Source organism: Aethalodelphis obliquidens, unplaced genomic scaffold (genome assembly GCF_003676395.1).
Source record: "Aethalodelphis obliquidens isolate GAN/ISIS:26980383/991018 unplaced genomic scaffold, ASM367639v1 scaffold8, whole genome shotgun sequence".
Classification (NCBI taxonomy): Eukaryota; Metazoa; Chordata; class Mammalia; order Artiodactyla; family Delphinidae; genus Aethalodelphis; species Aethalodelphis obliquidens.
The window spans coordinates 48,943,167-48,969,765 of NW_020837952.1; the positions used below are offsets into that span (position 1 = coordinate 48,943,167).

The 26,599-nt window shown below is 42.1% G+C and overlaps 1 protein-coding gene across 5 annotated transcripts in view; it reads left to right on the forward strand.

The window, feature by feature from the left end:
* TCP11L2 (t-complex 11 like 2) overlaps positions 1–26,599 on the forward strand; it is a 41,579-nt gene that overhangs the window by 3,985 nt on the left and 10,995 nt on the right. Inside the window, exons 1-7 of one of the 5 annotated variants that reach the window (XM_027107431.1) lie at positions 788–2,817; positions 2,921–2,971; positions 4,739–4,930; positions 8,266–8,401; positions 12,822–12,942; positions 13,953–14,173; positions 16,058–16,194. In XM_027107431.1, the coding sequence (XP_026963232.1) occupies positions 4,774–4,930; positions 8,266–8,401; positions 12,822–12,942; positions 13,953–14,173; positions 16,058–16,194 (772 nt within the window). In that variant the 5' untranslated portion in view covers positions 788–2,817; positions 2,921–2,971; positions 4,739–4,773. Of the gene's footprint in view, positions 1–787; positions 2,818–2,920; positions 2,972–4,165; positions 4,294–4,738; positions 4,931–8,265; positions 8,402–12,821; positions 12,943–13,952; positions 14,174–16,057; positions 16,195–26,599 lie in introns of those variants that run through there. The other 4 variants (XM_027107432.1, XM_027107430.1, XM_027107429.1 and 1 more) reach the window with 4 other exon arrangements.

Genomic DNA, 26,599 nt, shown 5'->3' on the forward strand with positions numbered 1-26,599 from the left:
TTTTTTTTTTTTTTTTTTTTTTTTTTTTTGCGGTATGTACGCGGGCTTCTCACTGCTGTGGCCTCTCCCGTTGCAGAGCACAGGCTCTGGACGCGCAGGCTCAGCGGCCATGGCTCACGGGCCCAGCCGCTCCGCGGCATGTGGGATCTTCTCGGACCGGGGCACGAACCCGTGTCCCCTTCATCGGCAGGCAGACTCTCAGCCACTGCGCCACCAGGGAAGCCCTAATAATGTTCTTTATAGCATTTTTTTCTTTGGTACAGGATGCAATCTAGGATCATCTATTGCAGTCGGTTGTCAAGTCCTCTTTCATCTGGAACATATCCTCAACCTTTCTTTGTTTTTTATGACATTGATATATTTTTTTAATTCATGACTTCCTCTAATAAGAATAAAATAATAATTGATACCTGTTGAGCACTTAGTAGGTGTTTAAGTACTTGACATAGACTATTTCAATTAATCTTCACAACAATTCTACAAGGTAGATAATAGTATTGTCCCCAATTCATAAATGGTAAGTTCCCTGTCTCCAGTCAGTAAATATCTCGAGTCGAGATCAAGGAACCAGTCCATCTGGCTCCAGAGCCAGTGTTCTAACTGCTTCGGTGACATGTGCATTGTCACTGGTGGGTCTTTGCAATCCTGAACCAGTGCAGGATCATTTGCAGATAGAGTTTGCTGCAGAAAGGAAATAGGAAGTAAAGTCGGTAATCTGGATGCAGCCTGAGGATCACTGGCAAATTAAAAACTGATCTCTGCACCTGTTCCCTCCTCTCTAAAATGTCAGTGGTCATACTGCCATTCATTCAACAATGAGTATTCAAGTGCCTGCTGCCTCCCAGTCATTGACCTTGGAAAGAATGACATAATACTGCCTTTATTATTATGAAATTTGGAACGGTACAATGAAAAATGTGATTATTCTCTTTGAATAGTGACTCACTGGAGTGTTGGAGGCTTTGTTTTGGCGTTATCTTCTCTCTTCACATTGACTTTACATTTGGCCAGTGAGTAAATCCTCCCAGGTAGGATGAGAAGTGGTGTTCCTGGAAAGTTGTTTGGTTTGTTTGTGAGTCGCAATGATGAAGGTTAAGTAAATCTAGGTTTGTCAGTATGAGAAACATTACCTTTCTTAAAGAAACAACCTGTTTTCGTTATCACTATTCTAAGAGAGAATCCAAAATAGCTTTAAAAACAGTCTAATTACCGTCAGTGTCTTTGAGTCAAGTAGCTTTGTCCCCAGATGACCTGTATGGAAACCAGAGACCAAGAAAGGTAAGAGCAAGTGTGAAGGAACTTACAGAAAACTGTTTACACCATGATGGGCCATTTGCTTTAGATTTTTGTATTTCAAACAAATGCAAGAATTCTGTCCTAGGTTAAATACCGGTCTTTGTTATCTGTAGGGTAATATGCTTTTATCATCATGGAATAGAGCTGTTCTTCCCTCTAGAGTTTTTAATGACTGAAATGATGATAATAACAACTACTAAAGCAAATAATACTAACAATAGCAAACATCTGTATCCTGTTTACTCTGTGTCAGACACTGTTCCAAGCACTCTACATAGATTGACTGAATGAAATCTCACACCAACCCTGTGAGTTAGGTATTATTAATATGAGGACGCAGGCGATTTCTTGATAGAGTAATAGTGTGCATTTTGGCCTCAAAGAAAAGTTTCTGCTTGGATCCACTAAAACCCAGATGTAATGTGGAGGCTTAACTAAACAAGAGTTTCTAAACATTTTGATGCTTTTACATTTTCTGTTACATCCGCTATGCCAGAAACTCTACCTCCAGTGAATTGTTGGGAGAAAGCGTAGTTGCATGTTATTAAGTATGTCTGCCATGAGCGCATTTAATTTCTCAGAGCTTCTAGTGATGCCTCATGGAGCTCTGGGTTTATAGCATGTTAGCAATTCCTCACTAAAAGGCACCTGGTAGCTGGCCCAGCCCCCTCAGAAAAATGAGGTGAGGAGAGCAGACTCGATGTGGATAAAGTCATGCAGCAAATCAACAACAGACCCAGGCCTTACACCCAGGACTTCTACCTCCTAACCTAGAGCTTTTTATTTTTTTTAATCTTTGTACTTAGCTGCCTTGTTAGACACAGTTAAGAAACCTATGAAGTGTGCTGTTCAGCTGGAGTAGAAAAGTGAAATGGAGAGTTATAGCTATTAACCCAGTTCATAAATTCCAATGGATGGAAGCTCTTATTCACTCTTACTTGGAAAAATAGCCGAAGTGAAGAGAAATTGAGGGCAGAGCATCACAGCACAGTTGTTACAGTTGAATGAATGAAAGAAATAATAAAATGGAAACAGAGTTTAAGATATTCTAGTAAGAGTGTGACAGGACCAGGGAATATTGAGTCTTAAGCCTAATAAAGCAGGTTGAGGTGGTAGGTACTCTGCTCCAGGCCTTGAACTTTGACAGCAGCAGGGCTGTAAATGTGAAGTGATAATCAGTTTGCAAATGTTCTGGCTGCAGCTGTACCAGATGGGATTCAGTGATTCCCATTCAGCTAACACCAAATGAATATTTGTCACATACTTGACACTGATGATGGTGGGACGAGACACGGTTCCTGCCTATTAAGGAGAGTCGGAAGTAGCCACAGGAGGAAAATAGCTACAAGAGTCTAAGTGCTATTGTGCAGATACAAGAAATGTGCTGCAGGTGTACAAAGAAGAGTGCCCTTAGCTCTGGCCACGGCGTAGAGGGAAGGCTTCCTGGAGAAGCTAGCATTTTCGAGAAATGCCATCAGTGAGAAGTAAAATGTTGGCGAAGAGAGAAGCCTAGAGGGAAGGGTAAGCACACCAGTTGGGATCTGGGGTTCGGTGGAATTGAAAGGGTTGCAGCAGACTCCTTTCTTCTGTCCTCTATCCTCACCCCCACCTGTCCCCCTTCCAGTAGATGGGAGTTAACGCTCAAGGAGAATCTAGTTTGCCTGCGGTAAAGGAGGTGAGTTCACTGCCGAGGATGCCAGGGGTCGGCCCTCAGTCTGTGTCCGAGATGGTTGGCTTCTGGGCTTTAGGAGAAGGCGAGGGTATCTACTGGGGAGCTTCCTGGCAGCTCGTCCCCACTCCCTGCCCTTAGGTTTGCAGAGGCAGCCTCCAAGTTGGTGGTTTTCTGTTTGCGAAAGTGGTAGGCTGAGCATGGGTGCATTTCTACAAGTGGCAGGACTGGAGAGGTTGTTTAGGTGAGGCCAGGGGCAAGTGCCCTTGGCTTTTGACCTTTAGTAAGTCCCTCTCAGGCCCATCCGTTTCTCTGTCATCACCCGAAGGATAAAGAATAGCACTGTTTCTCTCAGCAAAGGCTCGATCCCCCTACCTTGGTCCCAACCCTGCCTCTCCTTTCGCGTACTTCCTCAGCAATGCCTTGGTTTCCCGTTCCTTGTCCTCTAGCATCTGGCACACGCAATTTTAGGTAACTGGACTTGAGAGCCATGAGAGGATGGCCCTGTGTATTTTGTTCACTGTTACTTTTCCCAGTGCCTGGTGCATAGTAGGCACTTAATACACATCAAAGGAATCATTGAAGAAACTGCAGGCATTTCCAGGCATTCCATGGGTAGTTGTGGTTTCCCGTTCTGATAGCTTTAAAAGCTCTGAGTATCTCATTGCTGGCTCAGGTTTAAAGAGATTCAGTGAACCCTTACTATCATTACCATCTGTTCAGGATTTGAGGTGCCTTTCTCCTCGGGCCCAGGTTTCCCCTCAGTGTCAGCTATCACCACCCTCATATCAGGGCCAGCTTCCTCCCAGGCCTGGCTGAGGATCCTGGGATCAGGCCTGAGCGTCCTGGGTACCCAGGATCTCCTTTCCAGTGGCTGACTGGGCCCAACTGCCCTGCCCTTCCCTGGGAAGCAATCTGATGTCCCAGAAACAGCCGTGGATATAGAGTCCAGGGACTGGTTTTATGGCACAGTATGTCTCCTAGTGTCTGTTCTCCCCCCAACCTGTGAATCAGGATCTTTTGTGCCTGTTTGTTCATTGGATGGCGGTAGGTACTGTCTAAAGCACAAACGAAATACCAGGCCTTACTCTTCATAGCGTGACAGTTCATGGGAAAATGGAGGAGAAAAACCTATATACTTGCTGGCCAGAAATTTTAATTAGTCTTCCTCTTTCCCTAGGAGGCTCACAGACAACTAAAAAGGCTGATTTCAAAAATATTTTATTTAAAACAAAGACAGAGGAACAATAATAATAGCAAACATTTGAATGCTGTGCTAAGCACTTTAATAAGATTAATCCTGTTTCATCTTCAAGCAACCCTATGAGGTTAGTCTTTCAGCCCAGCTTGACTCATGAGGTAGGGAGTTAAGTGACTTCTCCAAGGTCACATGTCAAAAGACAGAACAAGCTTCAAACCCAGAGCCCCCCACTCTCACTCTTACCCTCCCACGCTTTAGCACCCTCAGGAGGAGAGAGTGTGTGCTCTGCGCATTGTTTTTTGAGGATGCTTTATTGCTGGGGGCTGCTCCACGTTCACACCAAGTATGTCCTGTGTGAGCTCACACCTTGGCTGTGGAATCCCTTTCTGGAAGGCAGTCTTGCAGGCCTAGTGATAGCCTGGCCCGGGTGCCACGGGAGGAAGGAGGTCATCTTCTGGGGGCCTTTCCAGTGCTGTGACACATGCGACACGGCTTTCTACGTTGAACGAAGCACCAGCACCACTGGAGGGAGTACCGCAGAACGTTGACACAGGGTCTGTTTGTCTGTGCAGGTGCTGTCTCTTTACCCACACTCCAGTGACACAAAATGCCCTTCAATGGTGAGAAGCAGTGTGTGGGCGAGGACCAGCCAAGTGATTCAGACTCTTCCCGGTTTTCCGAAAGCATGGCTTCGCTCAGTGACTATGAGTGCTCCAGGCAGAGCTTTACCAGTGACTCTTCTAGCAAATCCAGCTCTCCTGCTTGTAAGCCAATGGGGAGTGGAGGTGGTTCTAGACACACATGTTGGATTTTAAAACTCGGAAATGAATGAGAGCAAAGTACTGACTTTTCCCTTCTAGATGTACTGGAATGGCACTGCCAGGGCCCTGCAGCTGTCTTGTGCATGCTCTCAGCAATAAATTACCACTGATGTTTACAATCTGCCCATTTTTATTTTCATCATTGTCTCTGATCTGCTTTGGTTTGGCTATAAATCAGGTCTCCCAACCCCACCTGTCTTCTCTCTCAATTAGCAGAAAGCTACTCCTTCTTGAGATCATTTTTTGAGCCACATTCAAGGGTAAATTCAAATCGGTCCTTTCTTGCTTACATGGAACGAAACTTGCCCCAACTCAAGGGTCAGGCAGGAAATGAAATAATCTAAAGGGTTTCCTACTGATTTCAAAAACTGTTGTGCAAATCACCCCAGAAAAGTGCCCACGAGGAGAATTACTGCACCAGGAGTACGAGAAGGAATGAAAGGAGTGCCATGGTGAAGGGAGATGTCTTTTTCCTTTTTTGTGTGTGATAGCTAGAAATGTGTGAAGACGTGTGTTTGTCATTTTTTTTTTAGCTTTTTAATTGACATTTTGTATGGGAAATATAACTCCTTAAGCTGCCCAAGCAAATGCAGAGAGAAGCAACTAGCATTTAATATGATCAAATGCCCACTTCAGAAAAAGTTTGTTCATTTGTATTTATTTATTTTAACATCTTTATTGGAGTATAATTGCTTTACAATGGTGTGTTAGTTTCTGCTTTATAACAAAGTGAATCAGTTATACATATACATATATTCCCATATCTCTTCCCTCTTGCATCTCCCTCCCTCCCACCTTCCCTATCCCACCCCTCCAGGCGGTCACAAAGCACGGAGCTGATTTCCCTGTGCCATGCAGCTGCTTCCCACTAGCTATCTGTTTTACATTTGATAGTGTATATATGTCCATGCCACTCTCTCACTTTGTCCCAGCTTACCCTTTCCCCTCCCAGTGTCCTCAAGTCTGTTCTCTAGTAGGTCTGCATCTTTATTCCTGTCTTGCCCCTAGGTTCCTCATGACCTTTTTTTTTTTTTTTAGATTCCATATATATGTGTTAGCATACGGTCTTTGTTTTTCTCTTTCTGACTTACTTCACGCTGTATGACAGACTATATATAGGTCCATCCACCTCACTACAAATAACTCAGTTTCGTTTCTTTTTATGGCTGAGTAATATTCCATTGCATATATGTGCCATATCTTCTTTATCCATTCATCTGTCGTGTATTTATTCTAAATTAGTACATTCTCATTTAAAAAAATGGAAAGGTAGATAAGTAGAAAGAAAAGAAATTATCGCCTATAATGTCACCCAAAGATGACAGGTGATAGTGCTTTGTCATATCTTCATACTGCAGATAGATGTACATTTGTATATGTATGTGGACTTTTTTCACTTATTATTATAACTAAAATATTTACTCATGATAATGTTTTTTTTAAAACGTTTTTATGACTGCTTACTACTTTACCAAGTGAAAATACCATCAATTTATTTAACCTGTGATTTATCATTGGGCATTTAGTTCATTTCCTTTTTTTTTTTTTTTTTTTGCTGTTACAAATAGTGCTTTATGAACATCGTGGTGCATAAAGCCTTTCTAGGAATTCCTTTGGATATAATTGGATTGCTGGACCAAAGGATACAGACAGTTTTAAGGAGAATCTTAATGGGAAAGAGAATTGGCAAAAGAATTTAGTAGCAGCCCCCCAGCTTTCAGTGCTTTTTCTCACTCTTTATTACTATACATGGAGTTGATGTCTCCAGCAGGGTACCTAGGTGTCCTGAAGAAGGGTTTTACTAATTGTATATCAGCATTCCTTCCTCCTCCTCTTCTTCCTCTTCCATCTCCACCTTCTCCACTACCTCCTCCTCTTCTTATTTCTAAAATTATTTTAAGGACTTCCCTGGCAGTCCAGTGGTTAAGGCTCCGTGCTTCCAATGCAGGGGGTGCAGTTTTGATCCCTGGTCTGGGAATTAAGATTTTATATGCCGCGTGACGCAGCCAAAAATTTTTTTAAAAATAAATTATTTTAGGCAGCAAAGTATTGCCAGTCAGGATTGTTGTTTGAGGTAATGATTTTTAATTAACAGAAGCCAAGAGTTCCAACAACGATTTCAAAAAGACATGACTTGTTAATTTTTTGAATAATCTTTACAGATAACTAAAATAATTCTTTACCCACTATTTCCTACTGAGAAGTAGATTATCAGCTTATCAGATTTATTTTACTTTAATTATCTACATTTATTGAGTTCTTACCATGTTCTTTACTTAAATTATCTTGTTTAGTCACCTCAGGACAGTCCTACGAGGAGGTAAGTTATGCTTCAACGAAGTCAAATGATAACTACCAATTAGCAAAACTTAGAATTGTGCTATACGGCATATACTTTTCAAAATTATAGTTTTAAAAAATCAGTTCATTTTGAGTCTGCTTAAATTAATGGGAGTTATGAATTACAGAATAAAAAGTAGTCATCAATTTCCTGTAGAGTACATGTAATAAATGCAGATATCAATATTCGCTAAAAAATGAGGTGATTTAATTTTTAAAAATAACTTATAATAGGCTATATTAATAAAATTTTCTCAGAAACATTTGACAATTTATTTTCTTTCTTTTTTTTTGAAGTTGTAAAGAATAGTTTTATTGCTTTGCCAAGCAAAGGGGCCACAGGGGGCTAATGCTCTCAAAACTGAGTGTCCTGACCTGGAGGGGTTAATGAGGAGTTTTATAGTAATGGTTCAAAGAGGAGGACGTGATCAGCTCATGGGCTTTCTTCTGATTGGCTGGTGGTGAGGTATGTGGGAGTCAGCAGCCTCAACCTTCTGGTTCCAACTGGTCCTGGGTCTGAGCGTTGTGGCAGCATATAGTTAACTTCTCCCACCTGGTGGGGGTTTCAGTATCTGGTTTCAGGATTTAATGAAGCTCAGGTTCTTGATGTCTCATGGCAGAAAGAATTCAGTGAGAGACAAAGTGATAGGTAAGAAGTGGATTTATTTAGAGAGAAACACACTCCACAGACAGAGCGTGGGCTATCTCAGAAGGCGAGAGCGACCAACAATTTATTTTCAATACAGTAACTGAAGCTATCAAAGGAGTTCTTAAATTTTTGGAGCCTTAAGTATTAAGCGGGGGAATCGATCTATTTTGATATATATTCTTCTTACTGAAAATATATGTTGGAGTAACTTAAACCCGGTGTGCATCAGGAGGCTTCATTGGATGACAACTCCTTCCAGAGCATTAACTGGTTTTTGTCTTCCTTTCAGCAACAAGCCCTCCCAGAGTTGTAACATTTGATGAAGTGATGGCTGCAGCAAGGAACTTATCAAACATGACTCTTGCTCATGAGATTGCTGTAAATGAGAACTTTCAATTGAAACAAGATGCCCTCCCTGAGAACAGGTAACCTGGAGGCATGTGTTGTGCATAACCTGTGCTGCAGATGTGTGTGTGTGTGTGTGTGTGTACTGCAAACACAGATTTTCACACTGATTCCTGGACAGTCTCATATAATATCCACTGGGAGTTAACAGTATTTATTTTAGTTCTCTAACAAGGTCTTATAGTTGTTTTTAAAACCACTCCTCTAGGGTATATGTTACTCATAATCTTTAGAATTCAGCTTGTATGTCTCTTCCTGAAGGAAGCTTTTCCTGACATTCCTGAGCTCACTAGACTACATTAAATCCCCTTCTAAAGACTCCTATAGCCCCCTCTACCTCCCTCTTGTTAAGATGTTTTATAATTTTAGGTTCAAAGTCTGTCTTTCCCACTTGACCAAAAGCCCCATTAACGGAGAAACTATGTCTATGTTGTTTGCTCTGTCCTTATTGCCTAGCAGAGTGCCTGACATATAGTACCTGCTCAAGAAATATTTGCAGCCTGACTTATTAAAAACTAATATTCAGGTTGTGAAAGATAAGTAAGTGCAGCTGAGCTGCCAAAGTGGTAAGAGGTGATCCAGAAGCCTCTGGAGGGAGGAATCACAGCTGCATAGGCACCCCTGGTTAACCTCATGCCCAAGGGGTCTCTAGTTAGAGCCATGCCCTTATATCCTACCTCAGTCTTTCTGGTTTTAGTGGCTCACAGGTCCCCTGGCACAAAAAGGAGAAAAGTCTTGTAGCCATTACTGCAGGTAAATAGTCTTTAGAGGGAAAATTGGCTCATGGGGGCTTCCCTGGTGGCGCAGTGGTTGAGAGTCCGCCTGCCGATGCGGAGGACGCAGATTCGTGCCCCGGTCCAGGAGGATCCCATGTGCCGCGGAGCGGCTGGGCCCATGAGCCATGGCCGCGCTGAGCCTGCGCGTCCGGAGCCTGTGCTCCGCAACGGGAGAGGCCACAGCAGTCAGAGGCCCGTGTACCGCAAAAAAAAAAAAAAAAAAAAAATGGCTCATGGATAACGGCACTGAATCTTAAAACTCACAGTGCCATTCATAAATTGGGAGGCATTCTCTCTGTCAATTAAGACAACATATAATATTTGATTCCATTCAGAACTTTTTTTGTTTTAAAGCAGGAAATTAGTAAACACAATAATTTTCCTTCTTTAAAATATGGATCATAGACTTCCTCCTGGGGATGTTGTTTATAATAATCACTAATACTTTTTAGGATTACTGGCCAAAGTAGGTTTATCTGTTTGGTTTTCTATGGTGACTGCATTTTACCATGATCCTTTATATCAGCTGGGCTGCTTACACCCCCAGGCCAGGCCACCATCGTCTCTGACCTGTACTCTTTGTGTCCTAACTAGTTGCCCAGTCTCCATCCTTAGCTCCTGCATTGTCCATCCTCCACATCCACAGGTAGCCACAGTGATCTTTCTAATGGGTAAATCAGATTAGATCATGTCTTTGCTTATAGAACCCTTCAATGGTTCTATTACACTTAGAATAAAAATGCAAACTCTTTAGTATGGTGAGCAAGGCCCCCCTTCACTGACCATGTCTCTTCCTCCTTTTCCTGCTGCCTGCTGTGCTTCAGCCACACTGAAGCTTCCTTGCTGATCCTGGAGTACACCAGCTTGATCCCGTCCCAGGGACTTGGACCTTCTTCCTTCCTTTTTTTTTTTTTTTTTTTGCGGTACGCGGGCCTCTCACTGTTGTGGCCTCTCCCGTTGTGGAGCACAGGCTCCGGACGCACAGGCGCAGCGGCCATAGCTCACGGGCCCAGCCACTCCGCGGCATGTGGGATCTTCCCGGACCGGGGCACGAACCCGCGTCCCCTGCATCGGCAGGCGGACTCTCAACCACTGCGCCACCAGGGAAGCCCCTTCCTTCTTTTTTAATGTTTTTCCCATAGATCTTCACCAGCTGCTTTCTTTTCCCCATTTGGGTCTCAGCTCTAAGGTCGCTTACTGTCTTAGAGAAGCTTTCTTCAACCACCCCGCCAAATCAGCACCTCTTCATCACTGTGGACCACATTGTCTTCCTCTGCCTTCCTTGTGGCTCTGAAATTGTCTTACTCCCTTTCAGTGTGTTTTTCTTCTGTCTCTGCTAACATGTAAGCTTTTTGAGAACAGAGGCTTTCTTTTCACTACACCCAAGCACCTGAAACAGGGCCTACCACATATTGAATTTTGAATAAACATTTATTGACTAATAAAAATGAATTTTTGAAGTTAAAATAAGTATGTTTTATGCAGTACAGAAAAGACAAATTGGGAGTGTTTGTGCTTTAAATTCAAAAGTTGCAAATACAGGCTGAATGAAGGCCCTTTAGGATCAGACAGACCCCGGGGTTTGAATCCTGGCTCTGCTGTGACCATATCTGAGCCTCGCATTCTCCACAACACTCACTCTAAATGCATGCTCCTGGGCATATAAGTGCCTTGCATGTAAGTACTTTGATACTGTGGAAGGTACGAATTCCCCTTCTCTTCATTTTCTGCCACGGCTAGAAAATGTGAGCAAGGGAAACAACATGTAGAGTTGGGACACATTACGTTTGTTTAAAAGTGAAATAGCATATCATTAGCTGCTGATTTTTCAGATGACCCTCCACAATGACCAAGTCGTTACTTTTTTTTCTTTTTTTTATCAAAGCATAAGCGTTTATTATTTGTGACAAATAAGGAGACAGGGTGATAGCTCTCAAAGCACTGTCTCTTGTTACTCTTTAAAATATGGCCGACTCTCATATTTTACCAAGTGGGGGGAAACACTTGGTAAAATAAGTCAGATTTCTGATACCAGGTAGGAATGCTTATAAATGATTTGACTGATTTCATCTCCACCCCTTCCTCCCTACCTCTCCCACTCCCCAAAATTAAAAAGCTTGTAGCCTTTGGGAAAACTTAAACTCCGACATCCCTCAAGGAGCTGTGACGTCGTTTTAGCTCACGCCTGGTTGGTGCCTTCAAGCCAAGTACACGAGGCCTGTAAAGTTCAGAGCGAAAGTCTGTCCCAGCAGCGTTTGTCCTTCTCATTGTTCTGTAATTGCTCGAGAGAGTCTCAAACATTGGAAATGGCATTTATGTTGAATAAATCTATTCAGGCAACTAGAATAAGTTTTCACACTTAAAGTGGCTGAGTAGAATATAGTATTTGCACTTACGGAAACCGTTTTAGCTCCTACTCCTCAGAAAGCTAATTCTCTCTTCTCACAGCATTATTGTATATTTAGCTATTTGTACTTTAAAAGAAAAATTAGGAGATATGCTTAACTATCAAATTACTAATTCATTCACCATGCATTCAGCGAACCCTCCGTAAATGGCAAGTGTTATGCTAGGTACAGTGGCAGGTACCTAGAAGAAATGACCTCTACCTGAGAGAGGTGTATAGCCCTGTGTGGGATAGAGACTTGCAGGTAATTACAGTTCAGGGAAATATGCGCTTTTCTAAAAGCTGTTGCAAAATGGTGTAGGAGTTCAGTAGGAATGTGTGTTTTATTTATTTGTTTATTTTAAATTTTATTTATTTATTTTTATGGCTGCGTCAGGTCTTAGTTGTGGCACGCAGGATCTTCGTTGAGGCATGCAGGATCTTTTGTTGCGGTGCACGGGCTTCTCTTTAGTTGTGGCGGGTGGGCTCTGTAGTTTGTGGCTCATAGGCTCTAGTTGAGGCACGCAAGCCCAGTAGCTGTGGCGTGTGGGCTGAGCTGCCCCGCGGCCTGTGGCATCTTAGTTCCCCGACCAGGGATTGAACCTGCGTCCCCTGCACTGGAAGGTGGATTCTTTACCATTGGATCACCAGAGAGGTCCCTGTGTGTTTTAACATACACCTATTTTAGGACATTGACGTACAGGGTAAAGCAAGGTGGCCACCTACTCTATTGTTAGCTTTTCCTAGGAAGGCTCCTATTTCAGCAGTTTTGGTCTGGCCAACTTTAAATGGGACATCTAAGCTGAAGCTGGCAGGCAATCAAATGCATGTCTCCATGGGCCAATCTGTTCTGTTCCATGCCATGAAACTTCAGCTGTTAAGGAAAGAGCAATTTTGCCATCTCATCCCCAAAATCTAGACCAAGTCTAAAAGTCTGTGTAGAAGAGTAGCTAGGTAAATTATGGTATCTCCTTAGGACGAAATTTTATGAACATATCAAAAGCTATAAGGAGGAAGCATTTAAAAAATCTAGGGGAGACACTTAAGACAGAGTATTAAATGAAATAATATTGTACAGACTCAGTATTAAAACAATTATATTAAAACAATGCATTCATTGAACATATGTCAAATACGTCAAAAGATTAATAACAGGATTATGAGCAATTTTTATTCTCTGTTTTTCTGCATTTTCTAAGATTTCTACAATAAGCATCTTTCTTTTATAATCAGGAGAAATAGTGCTTATTTTAAAATTGATCCATTTCATTCCTGTAGCTTGGCCGGTAGAGTGAGGCACGTTGTCCACCAGGCCTTCTGGGACGTCTTGGAATCAGAACTGAATGCTGAGCCCCCTGAGTATGAACACGCCATCAAGCTGTTTGAAGAAATCAGAGAGGCAAGTTGATGTTGTCTGTATTAATTAGTAATTTTCCCCCCAAAGGCTGTTTTCGTGTCCTGCAGAGAGTATTGGAGACTCTTCTGAAACCCTGAGCCAGTTCAGTCACCGAAAGGGTTTTTTCCTGCACCTCCTGGAATGGGGTGCAGGCTGGGAAAACAGGGCAGCGGCAGGAACTCAAGACAATGCTTAGCATGTAGGGCAGTGGCTGTGGTGCTTCAGAGCATGGAGCCTGAGTTAGATAGACCTGCTTTAGTGACAGACTCTCTCTTCTTAAGTCTGTCTCCGGAGTAGTTGTGAGAATTAAATCAGATGACAGTCATAGCTAACTTTTACAAGACACTTGCTCTGTGCCAAGCACTAGATTATTCATTTATCCTTACTATAATGCTGTGAGGTAGTTATGCCTGTTATTATCTTATATAAAGAAACCAAGTTCCCTGACTCACCCAAGGTCATGCAGCTTTGAGGGGTGGAAGGGATTTGAACTGAGGCACTCCGGCTCAGAGCTTGTTCTCCTAACCACGTGCTGTGTCTGTAAGTACAGTGTCTGCTGTGTAGTGAATACACAATATAGGTTGCTCATATAATATGTAATATTTCACATGTAAATATATTATACTAATAGAGCCCATGGGGATGTTTCTATTCGCCCTTCTTTAAAGGGTTCTTTTGGAGCCATGATCTGCAACTTGTCTGTGCACGGTTTCTCTGTAAACTTTTTGAAGTTCTTTCAATAGTATTGCTTCCTTGCCAGTTGTTTTCATTCCTATAGTGTTAGTAACTTCCCATGGGAGGGGAGGGGAGGCTTTCATTCAGAAGACAGAGCTTTCTTTTTAGAGTCAGGACCCTGGAGTGCTCCTCTGATCCACCACTTGATGCAAACTTCTGTGGCATCCGGGGCATTAAAATATGGACAGGGAGCTTGGTCATCTAGACATTGAAATTAGAAATGACAACCTTTATTCATGTAAGGATGCTGTTAATTTTTCTTTCCTTTCCCTGTATAGGTTCTCCTCTCTTTTCTGACTCCTGGTGGCAACCGGCTTCGCAACCAGATCTGTGAAGTTTTGGACACAGACCTCATTAGGCAGCAGGCTGAGCACAGTGCTGTCGACATCCAAGGCCTAGCCAACTACGTCATCAGTACGATGGGAAAGCTGTGCGCTCCTGTGCGAGATGATGATATCAGAGAGTTAAAGGCTACCTGCAACATCGTGGATGTGCTGAGGTTAGCGGTTCTGCTGCTTGCATTTTCTTAGAGTACCTTTGAGTTCATTCAGAAGGGAAGTGTGGGAATTGAGGAACACAGAATAAGGGTTCCTCCTCTCCCAAAGGAACCCTTGACCCTAGGAAGAAACCACCTAAGCAAAGGACAAGTCAATCATTTATTGTGTGCATGGAGTTTTCACACTGAGTGACCCAACAAGGTTGTTAGCTGGCAGTGCTGGGCCCTAGAGGTGCAGTGATGAAAAAGGCAGATGCAATCTCTGATGCAATCTCTGATTACAGTCTAATGGGGAGACAGCTCTTGAACAAGGAATTACAGTTGTGATAAGTGCTATGAAAAGGGAAGTAGAGGGGATTAATGGAGCCTTCAGCAGGGGGACCTAACCTAGTTAAGAATCCAGGAAGTCTTCTTCATTAGTTAGGGTATTGCTAGCTGCTATGACATGTAAACCCTGAGTTCTCAGTGATTTAACCAATAAACGTTTGTTTCTCACTCATGTCAGAGTCCGAGTCAGGGATTCTTGGTCAGGCAGCCTTCCATGTGTCATTCAGGGACCCAGCCTCCTTCTCTCCTTGGCTCCACCCTCGCCCAGCTCCTTGGAGTCCTTTACATTTAGCTGGTGAATGGGAAAGAGATCATGAGGAAGGCATATCCAGTGTTTAACCACCTAGGCCCAGAAGCAATGCATTACATTGACTATACCTAGTCCCATGGTACCACCTACATTGAAGGTGGCCTGGGAAACGTGGCTGCTGTCTGGGAACACATTTCCCAGCCACAAATCCACACTGCAGGAAGGCAACATGGACCTTTGGTGGTCGTCTAGCTCTCTGTGCTGCAGCTTCCCTCAGGAAGTGATGTGTACAGTAAGATCGTAAGACTCTAATCTGGCTGTGTAGACAGTAATTTCTTTGTGATCCCAGAGGAGAGAGGAGTCTGCAGTACTTTTTGCCATTGAGGGGAATTCTCCTCCTTCTTTTGAGAATACAGCCACATTGAGAACTAAGTTTCACCTAATAGTATAGGAAAGGGAAGGGGAAAGGAAGCTGGTTTGCATATAATGGGTTACTTACTTTATGACTCTGGGAAAGTTGACAACTTCTCAAAGTCACACTTTCCCCATCTGTAAAATAGGCTGTAAGTATCCTTAGAGGTGCACTCAGCTCTGGCAGATTGAGATTCTCCAGTTGTAGAATCCTTGCTTTGAAGGATTTTCTGCGGTGGTCATCTTCCTCGTGTATTGAGCACCTACTGGTTGTCACTTTCCCCTGCATTTTGTGTTCACTATCTCATTGACTCTCACAACATCCCTCCAAGGTTGATCTTGTCCCTTTCTTTCACAGATGAAGAAACTAAGGCTCAGAGAGATTGAGTAACTTGTTCCTGGCCACAGAGCTGGTCAGTTGTAAAGCTGCAATTGAATACAGGGCTGCCTAACTCTAAAATGCAGTGTTTTTCCCCCTGTGCTTTACTGCCCTGTCCTTTCTTTCCTTTTCTTTTTCTTCTTTCCTTAGGAACAGAAACAATGTACACTATGTTCAGACTCCATAAAATTTCAAATGAAGATTCCTTCTTGAATCTTTTTTGTCTCATTGTTAAGACTCATTGTTTATGCTTCTTAGTGTCTATCAGTTTATGGCTGAATGTAATGGATCAGTTGGAGGTGTATTTGCTAAAGCAAATACTCTTGAGATCGCTGGAAGAATACATTTGGAATGCATGTATAATGCCTTTTGTGAAAAGTGACCTTGTCAAAGTGATTGGAATTTTAAAACCGTTTCGTGGATGTTTATATTTTCCAGCCTGTAAAATTAGTAATAGTTAATGAATTTCAGACTGATTTCTTAATCACCTCTCTAACTATTTTAACTCTAAAATTTTTAGACAAATATTTCATGTCCTGGATCTCATGAAAATGGACATGGTCAATTTTACAATTAGGAGTCTGAGACCACATCTCCAACGCCAGTTGGTAGATTATGAGAGAACCAAGTTCCAAGAAATTTTAGAAGAAACTCCGAGTAAGTACAATATAAGTGTGTATATATATTAAAATTGGGTAAAAATATGATATTTTTATTTTTGACATCTTAAATAGTATCACTAAAGACTTTGGGCATTTCTGTTCAACATTTTTTTAACTTCTAAAATTGACATCATAAACTTACAGCTATTGACTCTGACCCAGGAACTGTGCTAAGCACTAGTCACTTTTTTTTTTTTTAATTTATTTATTTTTGGCTGCATTGGGTCTTCGTTGTGGTGCACGGGCTTCTCACTGCAGTGGCTTCTCTTGTTGTGGAGCACGGGCTCTAGGTACACGGGCTTCAGTAGTTGTGGCATGCAGGCTCAGTAGTTGTGGTGCACGGGCTTAGTTGCTCTGCGGCATGTGGGATCTTCCCGGACCAGGGCTCGAACCCATGTCCCCTGCACTGGCAGGCAGATTCTTAACCACTGCTGCACCAGGGAAGCCCTTCATACATTTACAAAACAAGCAAACAAACAAACATTTATTAAGCACCTCCTGTGTCCCAGACACACCTTGGGTGCTATGGATAGAACAAAACAGAATAAAGCTGCTGCCCCCAAGGAGCTGACCTTCTAGTGGGCGTGACAAACAAAAAACATGTATTGTCGGATGTGTTATTAAGTGCTATGAAGAAAAATAGGATAAAGGGACAGATAGTAACGGGACAGCAGTGAGGGTAGGGGGTGTTTTTTTTAGATGCGGTGGACTGGGAAGGCCTCTCTAATAAGTAACTATTTGAATGAGGAAGGAATGAGGAATTAAAGGGATGAGGAAGGGTCATAGGAAGATGTGAGAGAATAACATTCCAGGTAGAGAGAACTGCACATACAAAGGCCCTGCAGCAGGAACTTGTTTGTGAAATTGGACAAACACAAGGCAGACTGTGTGGCTGGAGTGGAGTAGGCAGGAGAGAGTGGTAGCAGATGAGGCCAAGAGGTAGGCAGAGGCAGGTCACAAAGAGCCTTGTTAGGAAATGAGAGTAATTTAGGTTTCATTCCAAGTGTGATGGGAAGTCACTGGAGCGTTTGAGCAGGGGAGCAACATCTGATTTTGATTTTTTAGGTATACGCTGGCTCCTGGGTAGAGAACAGATTGTACAGGAGCAAGAAGGGAAACGGGTACCAATTAGGTGGTGTCGCAGATGGTGGACTGGTCCAGGTTGTAGTGGTGGAAGTAATGAGAAGAGGTCAGGTTCTGGCTGTATTTTGAAAATGGAGTAACAAGTTTTGCTGAAAGTTGGATGAGAGAAAAAAGAGAGTTGAGGGTGACTCTAAGCAACTGGGTGAAGAGTGATGCCTGTTAGAGAGATGGGAGAGGCCAGGGAAAGGTGGGAGGTGGTATGGAGTCAGCATTCAGTTTTAGATGTGTGAACTTTGAGATCTTGTTTGACATCAACATGAAGATGCCAGGAGGCATTTAGATATGAGACTAGAGTTCAGAGGAATGATGGGCACTGGGGATATACATCTGGGCATCATCAATATCTTTATAGTGGATAAAGCCATGGAACTGGATAGTAGCTAACATGTATAGAATGCTTACCACATTCTAAACACTTTATCTGTTTTAACTGATTTAATCTTTACCAAAACTTGAGGAAATTACTCCCCATTTTATGGATGTGGAAACTGAGGCATAGAGAGGTTAAATCACTTCCCTCCACAACACAACCTGTGAATTACAGAGCTGGGACTCACCCCAAGCAGTTTGACTCCACACTCTTATCCACTCCATGCCCTTATCCACAGTATTACACTGGATGAGGTTACCTAGGGAGTGAGTGTAGATACTGAATGGGCCTGACCTGGGACCTCTAGAGCATCTAGAGCTTGAGAAGAGGAAAAGGATCCAGCAACAGAGACTGTGAAAGGGTAGCCAGAGAGGTGAAGACAGCCAGGAGAGGGTGGTGTCCCGTAAGACAAGCGAAGAAAGTGTTTGAAGAAGGAAAACACGATCAGCTGCGACAAGGGCTGCTAAATGGTCAAGACAGATGAAGGCCAAGGCTTGACCGTTGGATGCGACCGTGTGAGGATCCTTGGCAGCCGTGCGGGAGCAGTTTCAGTGGGCTAGTGGGCATTAAAACTGGACTGGAAGAGACGTCAAGAAGGAATGGGAGTAAAGGAAGCGTTACCTCATTGAATCCCCACAATTACTCAGTGAGAGAGGTACTGTTATTCCCTTTGTTTCACAGGTGCGGAAGCTGAGATGCCAGATGTTGGACAGCTGGCAAGAGGCTGGTTAGCTGGTTCCCTCATTGGCAAACCCTTGGCAGCAGCCTCTGGGCTTCGGTTAACCACAGTCTAAGGCTGGGTTAGGTGATGCACCCACCCCACCCTACCCCTCGTGGACTGAGCTTTTCTGTCAAGATGGTCAATATGATAGCCTCATGTAAACAAAGCCAAACAGATGCCACTTTACAAGGGGCTCCAGCAGGCTGGAGCCTGTCCAGGGAAGAGGGCATGGGCCATGGAGGGTGACAGGAGGAACAATCAGTGAAGCTGGGCCCATTCTGCTTGATAACAGGGAGACTCAGGTGGGCCATGAGCACTGCCTTCCCTGTCGATAGTGATTCAGGGCTTTGGTTAAGCTCTGTAGGGCAGACCAGGACCCATGGGAGGGAAGCAGCAGACAGCCAATTTTGGCCTTCCTAGCAGCTGGAGCTGCTGTTTGAACTTTGGAATGGGCCTCTCTATTACTGATAGTAGCCCATGCTAGCTAACATTTTGTTTGAGCACTTATTGTGTGCCAAGTCCTTACTGTGTGCCAAACACCATACGTTTATTAGCTTATTCAAGCTACACAAGTCACCCGATGAGGCTGGTGCTGTTATCACATACTGTTTATAAAAGAAGAAACTGAGGTTAAGGTATTTACCCTAGGTGACTGCTAGTAAGTGGTAAAGCCTGGATAACCCAGCTATGTCTGCCCCAAAGCGTGTGCATTCAACCACTATGCAAAACTGACTCTCTCCAGACAATATTTCGACTATCTTGGGGGGATTTGCAGAGAGAGCTCTAGCGTCAAGTGACAGATATGACTAGATGACTTCTAAGGATGCTTCTACAACAAAAATTCTATGACTTCAGAGCTATATTGTTTTGGCTTCAAAGGCAGAGAGGGATTATGGGACATAGAACCCTACATAGAACCTGGATCTGAAACCTGAACTGTGATAACCACATTCTTAGCAGCATTTTCCTGAGATTCATTGGTTGGTTCCATTTGTGTCCCTGTATATGTGTATGTACACATGTGTGCAAATGTCTTCATGTCGTGAGTCAAGATAGCCTGTAATCTTGAACAAATTCCTTACTGTAGGGTTGAACTACAGTTTCATTCATCTCAAATGATTTGTTTCTCTCCTTAAAACCCAGGCTTAGTGACTTATATTTCATTTGCACCTTTTACATTGACTTGGATATTTCCAGAGATTTAAGAATAGAATAAATCCAGCTGTACAAGTAGGTCATTGTTGCCCAGATCTAAATATGTTCCCAGAGAAATCAAGAGTCCAGGAAGCAGAGTGTATGTCAGCTATTAATTATATCCTCAAGTCACTCTGCCAAAAGTCGGCCACTGTGCCCTAGTATCAAAATAAGAGTCCTACAGTATTGCACAGAAGGACAAAAGTGTTGGATTTTTGTGTGTACATGATTTTTATACAATAATTATTCAGAAAATTAATACAGAGAAGTACTCTGGGTTTCTTAATTGACTCCCCCCAAAATTGTATTTTGCCGACAGAGAGATTTTATATAATTGCCCTATTAAAATATACCCAAGAAAGCCTTAGGCAGTGATTGGGTAGATGTATTAAATGTCAACAAAGTAACCACATTAGATCCAACAACTAAATTATCTGTAGAAAGAATGGCACATTACCCCTGGGGGGCTGGGCCACAAGTAATTTTTCAGATACTCAGAAAGAAAAGGTTTTATTTATTTAGATAATCTCTTATATCTGATAAAATGTTCTCAGGAACTTCATTTCATGTGGTTCAGAAATCCTCATGGGACATAAATGTTTTTCGGAAATATATAAAACTGCGTTATGATTGTCTTTGCCTGGCACCCAAGGCATTCAGGAAATATTTATGAAACATTTTAGAGATGAGCAAGCTGATGCTTAGCAACGACCTGCCCAGAGACAGAGCCACACAGCTGAGAAGTAGCGGAGCTGGGACTGGAAGCCAGGTCTCTCATGGCCAAGTCAGGAGTAAACCAAGCTGCTGCTTTGGCTCCTTTCTTTGGATTTTTAAATTTGGTGTTATATCAGCTGGGGTATATCGCAGGCAACAGAAACTAACTGGCTGATTTAGCAGAAAAGGAAGTGAATGGAAGGAGTGGGGCAGTTTACAGAAAAGCGAAAATACCTGAGTCTGCGCAAGGCCAGAAACTGGGAGGGCATCAGGAATCTGGGGAGGAAGAAACAAGGGAAAGTTCCGAGCTCCGTCCTCAGATGGTTAATGTGCACTTCAACATGGGCCATCCTTGAACGCTGTGGTCATCATTCAGAGTCCTAGGAAGGAGTCTGATGGGCATATGACTCAGCGAGGCCAACCTCTGGTCAGGGAGATCGCCTAGTCATGGGACCTCTAATTGATGTTCACAAAAAGAAAGCATGGAGTGAGGGAAAATGATTTCTCAAAATCAGTACCAAAAAAAGGGAAGGTGAGGTGTTGCTAGGCATAAAAGAGTGGATGTCATGGATAAGAGAACTACATTCTTCTAACTGAAAATTGGGGTATTTGCTCTGAATATTTTCCAGAATATTGAAAATAGAGGCCATCTAAAGCTTTGGACAACATCAGGGACTCCCATCCATGTATTCTGCACCATTCTCCTAGTTTATTGAATGGTGCCTGTTCAGAATTGTACAGACCAAGAGCTAGCCTGGCCATCCCCCAAGTCCAGGATGTAGAGTCATTGCCTTTTTAAGGGTCACTCAGGTTTCATGCTTAGGTACCATATTAGAAGTCGGGTAGAGATGGGAATTGTATTCCTTGATGAATCAATACAGGGATACCCTTGATGCATTCATCTCAGAAAGCTCAAATACTAAACTCATTCATACCAAACTGGCAGAGTTCACAGAGCATTCCCTGGACTGAATTCTCTGAAGCACTAAATAGCACAATCAATGGCTTTTACGTAATGTAAATATTTACATGTGTGTTTTGTGTTGATAAAGCTTTATGTGACCTTATCACATAGGTTGTTTGCTAGGTTTTTGCCTTAGACTCAGTGACTTAGTTGGCCAACCCATAACCCATATCTTTTTAAAAAAACTTTATTGAAGCATTCAATACATAGAATTAAAACACGCAAACTCTAAGTGTATAGTTCTGTGAGTTTTGACTAAAGAATATGCCCATGTAACCACCACTAGAAACAAGAAATAAAGCATTTCTGTCACTCCAAAAAGAATCCTCAGGCCCCTTGCAACCAACCTCTCCCCATCGAGGTAAAACTGATATAATTTTTATCAATGTAGATTAGTTTTGCTTCTTTTAGAACGTCATATTAAATGGAATCATACTGTGTGTTCACTTTTCTGTCTAGCTTCTGTCACTCAACATAAGGTTTTTGCTATTCATCCATGTTGTTGTGAGTATCCATAGTTTATATTATTGAAAGTTATCCTATTATATTGTAATCCTATATGATTACATACCTCATTTATCCATTTACCTGTTGATGGACATCTGTGTTGTTTCTGGTTTTAGGCTACTATGAATAAAGCTTCTGTGAACATTTGTGTGCCAGTCTTTGTGTGGGCATGTTGTTTTCATTTTCTTGGATAAACACCTAGGAGTGGAATGGCTGAGTCATATGGTAAATATATGGTTAATTTTAGAAAAAACGGCCAATTATTTTCCAATGTAGTTGTGCCATTTTATACTCACCATCAGTGTATGAGAGTTCCAACTGCTTTACATTTTCACCAACACTAGGTATTATCAGGCTTTTAAATTTTACCCTATATATATTTATAGAGAATGTGAAAGTATCTCATGTGGTTTTAATATACATTTCCCTGATGACTAATGATGTTTAGCATCTTTTTATATGCTAAATGCCCATTTATTTATCTTCTTACGTGAAGTGTCTGTTCAAATCTTTTGCCCATTTTTAAATTGGGTTGTCTTATTATTGATTTGAAGAGCTCTTTATATATTGTGGAAGCAAGTCCCTTGTCATATTTTTGTGTTGTGAAACTTTCTTCCCATCTGTGGCTTGCATTTTTCATTCTCTTAACCCTATCCTTTGAAAAGAAGAAGTTTTTTATTTTGATGAAGTGCAAATAATAAAATTTTCTTCTATGGTTTGTGTATTTAGTGAATTGTTTACAAAATCTTTGTATATCCTAAGGTCATGAAAATTTTTTTTGTATGTTCTAGAAGTTTCAGACTTTTAGGCTTATGAATCATTTCAAGGCAGTATATTTCAAGGTTCAGAATTTTCCATTCATATATCCAATTCTAGAACTATTTGTTGAAAAAGACTATCTTTTCTCCTTTGAATTGCTTTGGCATTTTTGTTGAAAATCAATTGACCATACATTTGTGATTCTATTTCTGAACTCTTTATTCTTTTTTTAAATTGAGATATAATTTACATACCATAAAATTAAATTTTAAATGTGTATAATTCAGTGTTTTTTAGTATTTTCACAAGGTTATGCAACCATCACCAGTATTTAATTCCATAAGATTTTCATGCTTCCAGAATAAACCCCAAACTCATTAGCAGTATCTCCTCATTCCTCCCTTCCCTTAGCCCTTGACAACCACAGTTCTACTTTCTGTCTCTATGGATTTGACGGTTCAGGACATTTCATATAAATGGAATCATATAATATGTAGCTTTTTGTGTCTGGTTTCTTACACTTAGTATTGTGTTTTAAAGATTTACCCATGTTGTAGCACATATCAGTACTTCATTCCTTTTTATTAGACTCTCTAGTCTTTTCCATTGATCTATATTTCTACTCTTAGCTGATACAACACTATCCTGGTTACTGAGGCTAAGTCTTGAAGTCAGATAGTGTTAGCTTCCAACTTAATTCTTTTTCAAAATTGTTTTGCCTATTTTAGGTCCTTTGAATTTCCATATGCATTTTTTAATTAGTTTATCTCGTTCTGCAAAAAAGCCAGCTGGGATGGTGATTGGAATTATGTTGAACTGACATCTTAATAATGTTGAGTCTACTGATATGTGAACTCAATATCTCTACTTAAATCTTTAATTTATTTCAGCAATATTGTTTTAGTTTTGGTGTACTGGTCTTGTAATTTTTTAAAATTTATTTAATTAATTTATTTTTGGCTGCATTGGATCTTCGTTGCTGCGCGCGGGGTTTCTATAGTTGCAGTGAGTGGGGGCTACTCTTCGTTGTGGTGCACAGGCTTCTGATTGCAGTGGCTTCTTGTTGCGTGCAGAGCACGGGCTCTAGGTGCACGGACTTCAGTAGTTGGGGCATGTGGGCTCAGTAGTTGTGGCTCGCGGGCTCTAGAGCCCAGGCTCAGTAGTTGTGGCACATGGGCTTAGTTGTTCCACGGCATGTGGGATCTTCCCAGACCGGGGATCGAACCTGTGTCCCCTGCATTGGCAGGCAGATTCTTAACCACTGCGCCACCAGGGAAGCTCCTATTTTGTTAAATTTAATCTCATTTTATGTTCTTCTGGTGTTATAAATGCTATTTTATAAAACTTTTTGTTTTCTAGCATATAGAAATATAATTGATTTTTGAGGATCGACTTTGCATCCTGAGACCTTGCTAAATTAACATATTAATTCTAATAGCTTTTTGGAGTATTCCTTAGGTTTTTCTATAGTATATACAATCATGTTGCCTTTTATTTCTTTGGATTATCTTATTGCACTGACTGGGACCTCCAATCAGATGTTGAATAGAAGTCATGAGAAAGGGCATCCTTGCTTTTCTAGCAGAAGAATGTTTATTGTTTGAGCATTAAATATGATGTTAGCCGCAGCTTCTCATAGATGTCATTTTTTGGGGTTAAGGAAGTTTTCTTCTATTTCTAGATTGTTGAGAATTTTTTTTTTTTTTTTTTTTGCGGTACGCGGGCCTCTCACTGTTGTGGCCTCTCCCATTGCGGAGCACAGGCTCCGGACGCGCAGGCTCAGCGGCCATGGCTCATGGGCCCAGCCGTTCCGCGGCATGTGGGATCTTCCCGGACCAGGGCATGAACCCATGTCCCCTGCATCGGCAGGTGGACTCTCAACCACTGTGCCACCAGGGAAGCCCTGTTGAGAATTTTTATCTAAATAGGTCACATATTAAATTTGTTCCCATGCTTTTTCTGCATTTACTCAATTGGTCATATTTTTCTTCTCCTTGATTATGTTAATGTGGCGAATTAGAGTGACTGATTTTTTTTCTAGTGTTAAACCAAGCTTGCAATCCTGAGATGTTTATCCAATCACTTGGCCCCGGTGTATTATCTTTATCTTATTGTCTTTCTAATGCTTCCTTAAGGATTTTTACATCTGTATTTATGAAAGATGTCCCCCTGTAATTTTCTTTTCTTATAATGCCATTGCTTGGTTTTGGTGTCAGAGCAAAGCTGCCCTCATAAGATAAATTAGGAAGTGTTCCCTCCTCTGCTTTCTGAAAGAGTTAAAACACCCTGTGTCTTCTAGTTTGATTTGCATGCACAGTGTGTATTAGTAAACATTTTACTGCATGACAGTTGAGGGAAAGATATCTTCAGGCATATAGGACCAAATCAATTTGTCAGTCTAAAGGAGACTATTTGAGTCAGTACTTAAGCCCATGGTTACCTCCAGAGATGGTGAATTAAATAGGAAACCTACCAGGTCTCTCATGCCAGGTATAGAGAGCAGAGGTTTTTTGAGAACCTACCAAGTGACAAGTACCACTGGAAAAACGTTTGATTAGTTTCCAACGCAAAGGGGTCTGCCAAGACAAGGCCAGATATCTCACACGCCTATCAGGTTGTGCTGTGAGCTGAGTCAAGGGAAAACTATATAAAAAATAAACGTCATAGGCTTGGACTCTCAAGGAGTCTCATTTTCATATCACTAGTAATATTAAAGGCACATGAACTATTTAATAACTTTTTTTTAGTAAATAGAGAAGCTGTTTTTCAGGTCAGCTATTTAAGAGAAATGACAGCCAGATCAAAAATCCAAAGGCAGATGCGCCTCAAGAAGGCAGTGATAGGGCTTCCCTGGTGGCGCAGTGGTTAAGAATCCGCCTGCCAGTGCAGGGGACACGGGTTCTTGCCCCGGTCTGGGAGGATCCCACATGCCGCGGAGCGGCTGGGCCCATGAGCCGTGGCCACCGAGCCTGCGCGTCCGGAGCCTGTGCTCCGCAACGGGAGAGGCCACAACAGTGATATGCCCGCGTACCGCAAAAAAAAAAAAAAAAAAAAAAGAAAGGCTTCCCACAGGAAGAGGCTGGACCACTGAGGACTGGCAGGATATGGACTGAGAGAACCAGAGATAGTTTTGGCGGGGTTAGTCCAAGACTTCCTGGCAGGAAACAGGAGCATATATTGGTGGGGAAGTGCTCTTGGGCCTCCACTGCCCCTGAGAAATTCTTAGGTAAATGCACCTGTAAAACCATTGCCTATTGTTCTGTTTCTCTCTCCTGGTAGATAAGGAGGTTTTTGAGTATAGGGACTGTGTTTACTCATCTGTGAATTCTCTGCACTTGGTATAGTATCTGGTGTATAGTAGGTGCTCAGTTGTCATTGAAGAAATGAATGGAGAGGCTCTTTTCCATATGAAAAACCAAGGGGTGCCAGTGCCTCATAGGGTTGACCTCGATTTTGGAGCCACGTAGAACAGTCGGTGTACTAGCTTGTGGGAGTGAAATCTCAGCGGATCCCTTAGAGAAAAGCCCATGTTTCCCCCTAAACTCATGCTCTTTCTGCTTTACCAGTTGTACTCAATTCTGGCTACATATTAGGATCACCTAGGGTGTTTAAACACAGATGCCTGAGCCCCATCTCAGACTGATCAAATCAAAATCTCCAAGAGCCAGTGCCCAAGATCACATTTCTTTCTTTTTAAAGTTCCCCAGGTGATTCTACAATCAGCCAGGATTGAGAACCTCTGCTACACTGTTGCTTTTGTTTGAGATAAAGAAATGGGCTTTTAAATCTGTCAGCTGTAAATGATTAAGCTTGCAGCATAAATGCTTATTACCGCCATATTGTAATTATATCCATGATGATTTCCACTGTTTCTGTCTGTTGGGTACCTTTTAAATAAAAGACTGCAAGTCTTTTATATCTTTATAAACAGAACTGGGAAAACCAAGAACAACATTTGCCAACTGAGGAGAAACAAAGTTGTGAAATTCTGGAGGTGGTGTTGCTTAAGTGTGGCAAACTGAGCTGCT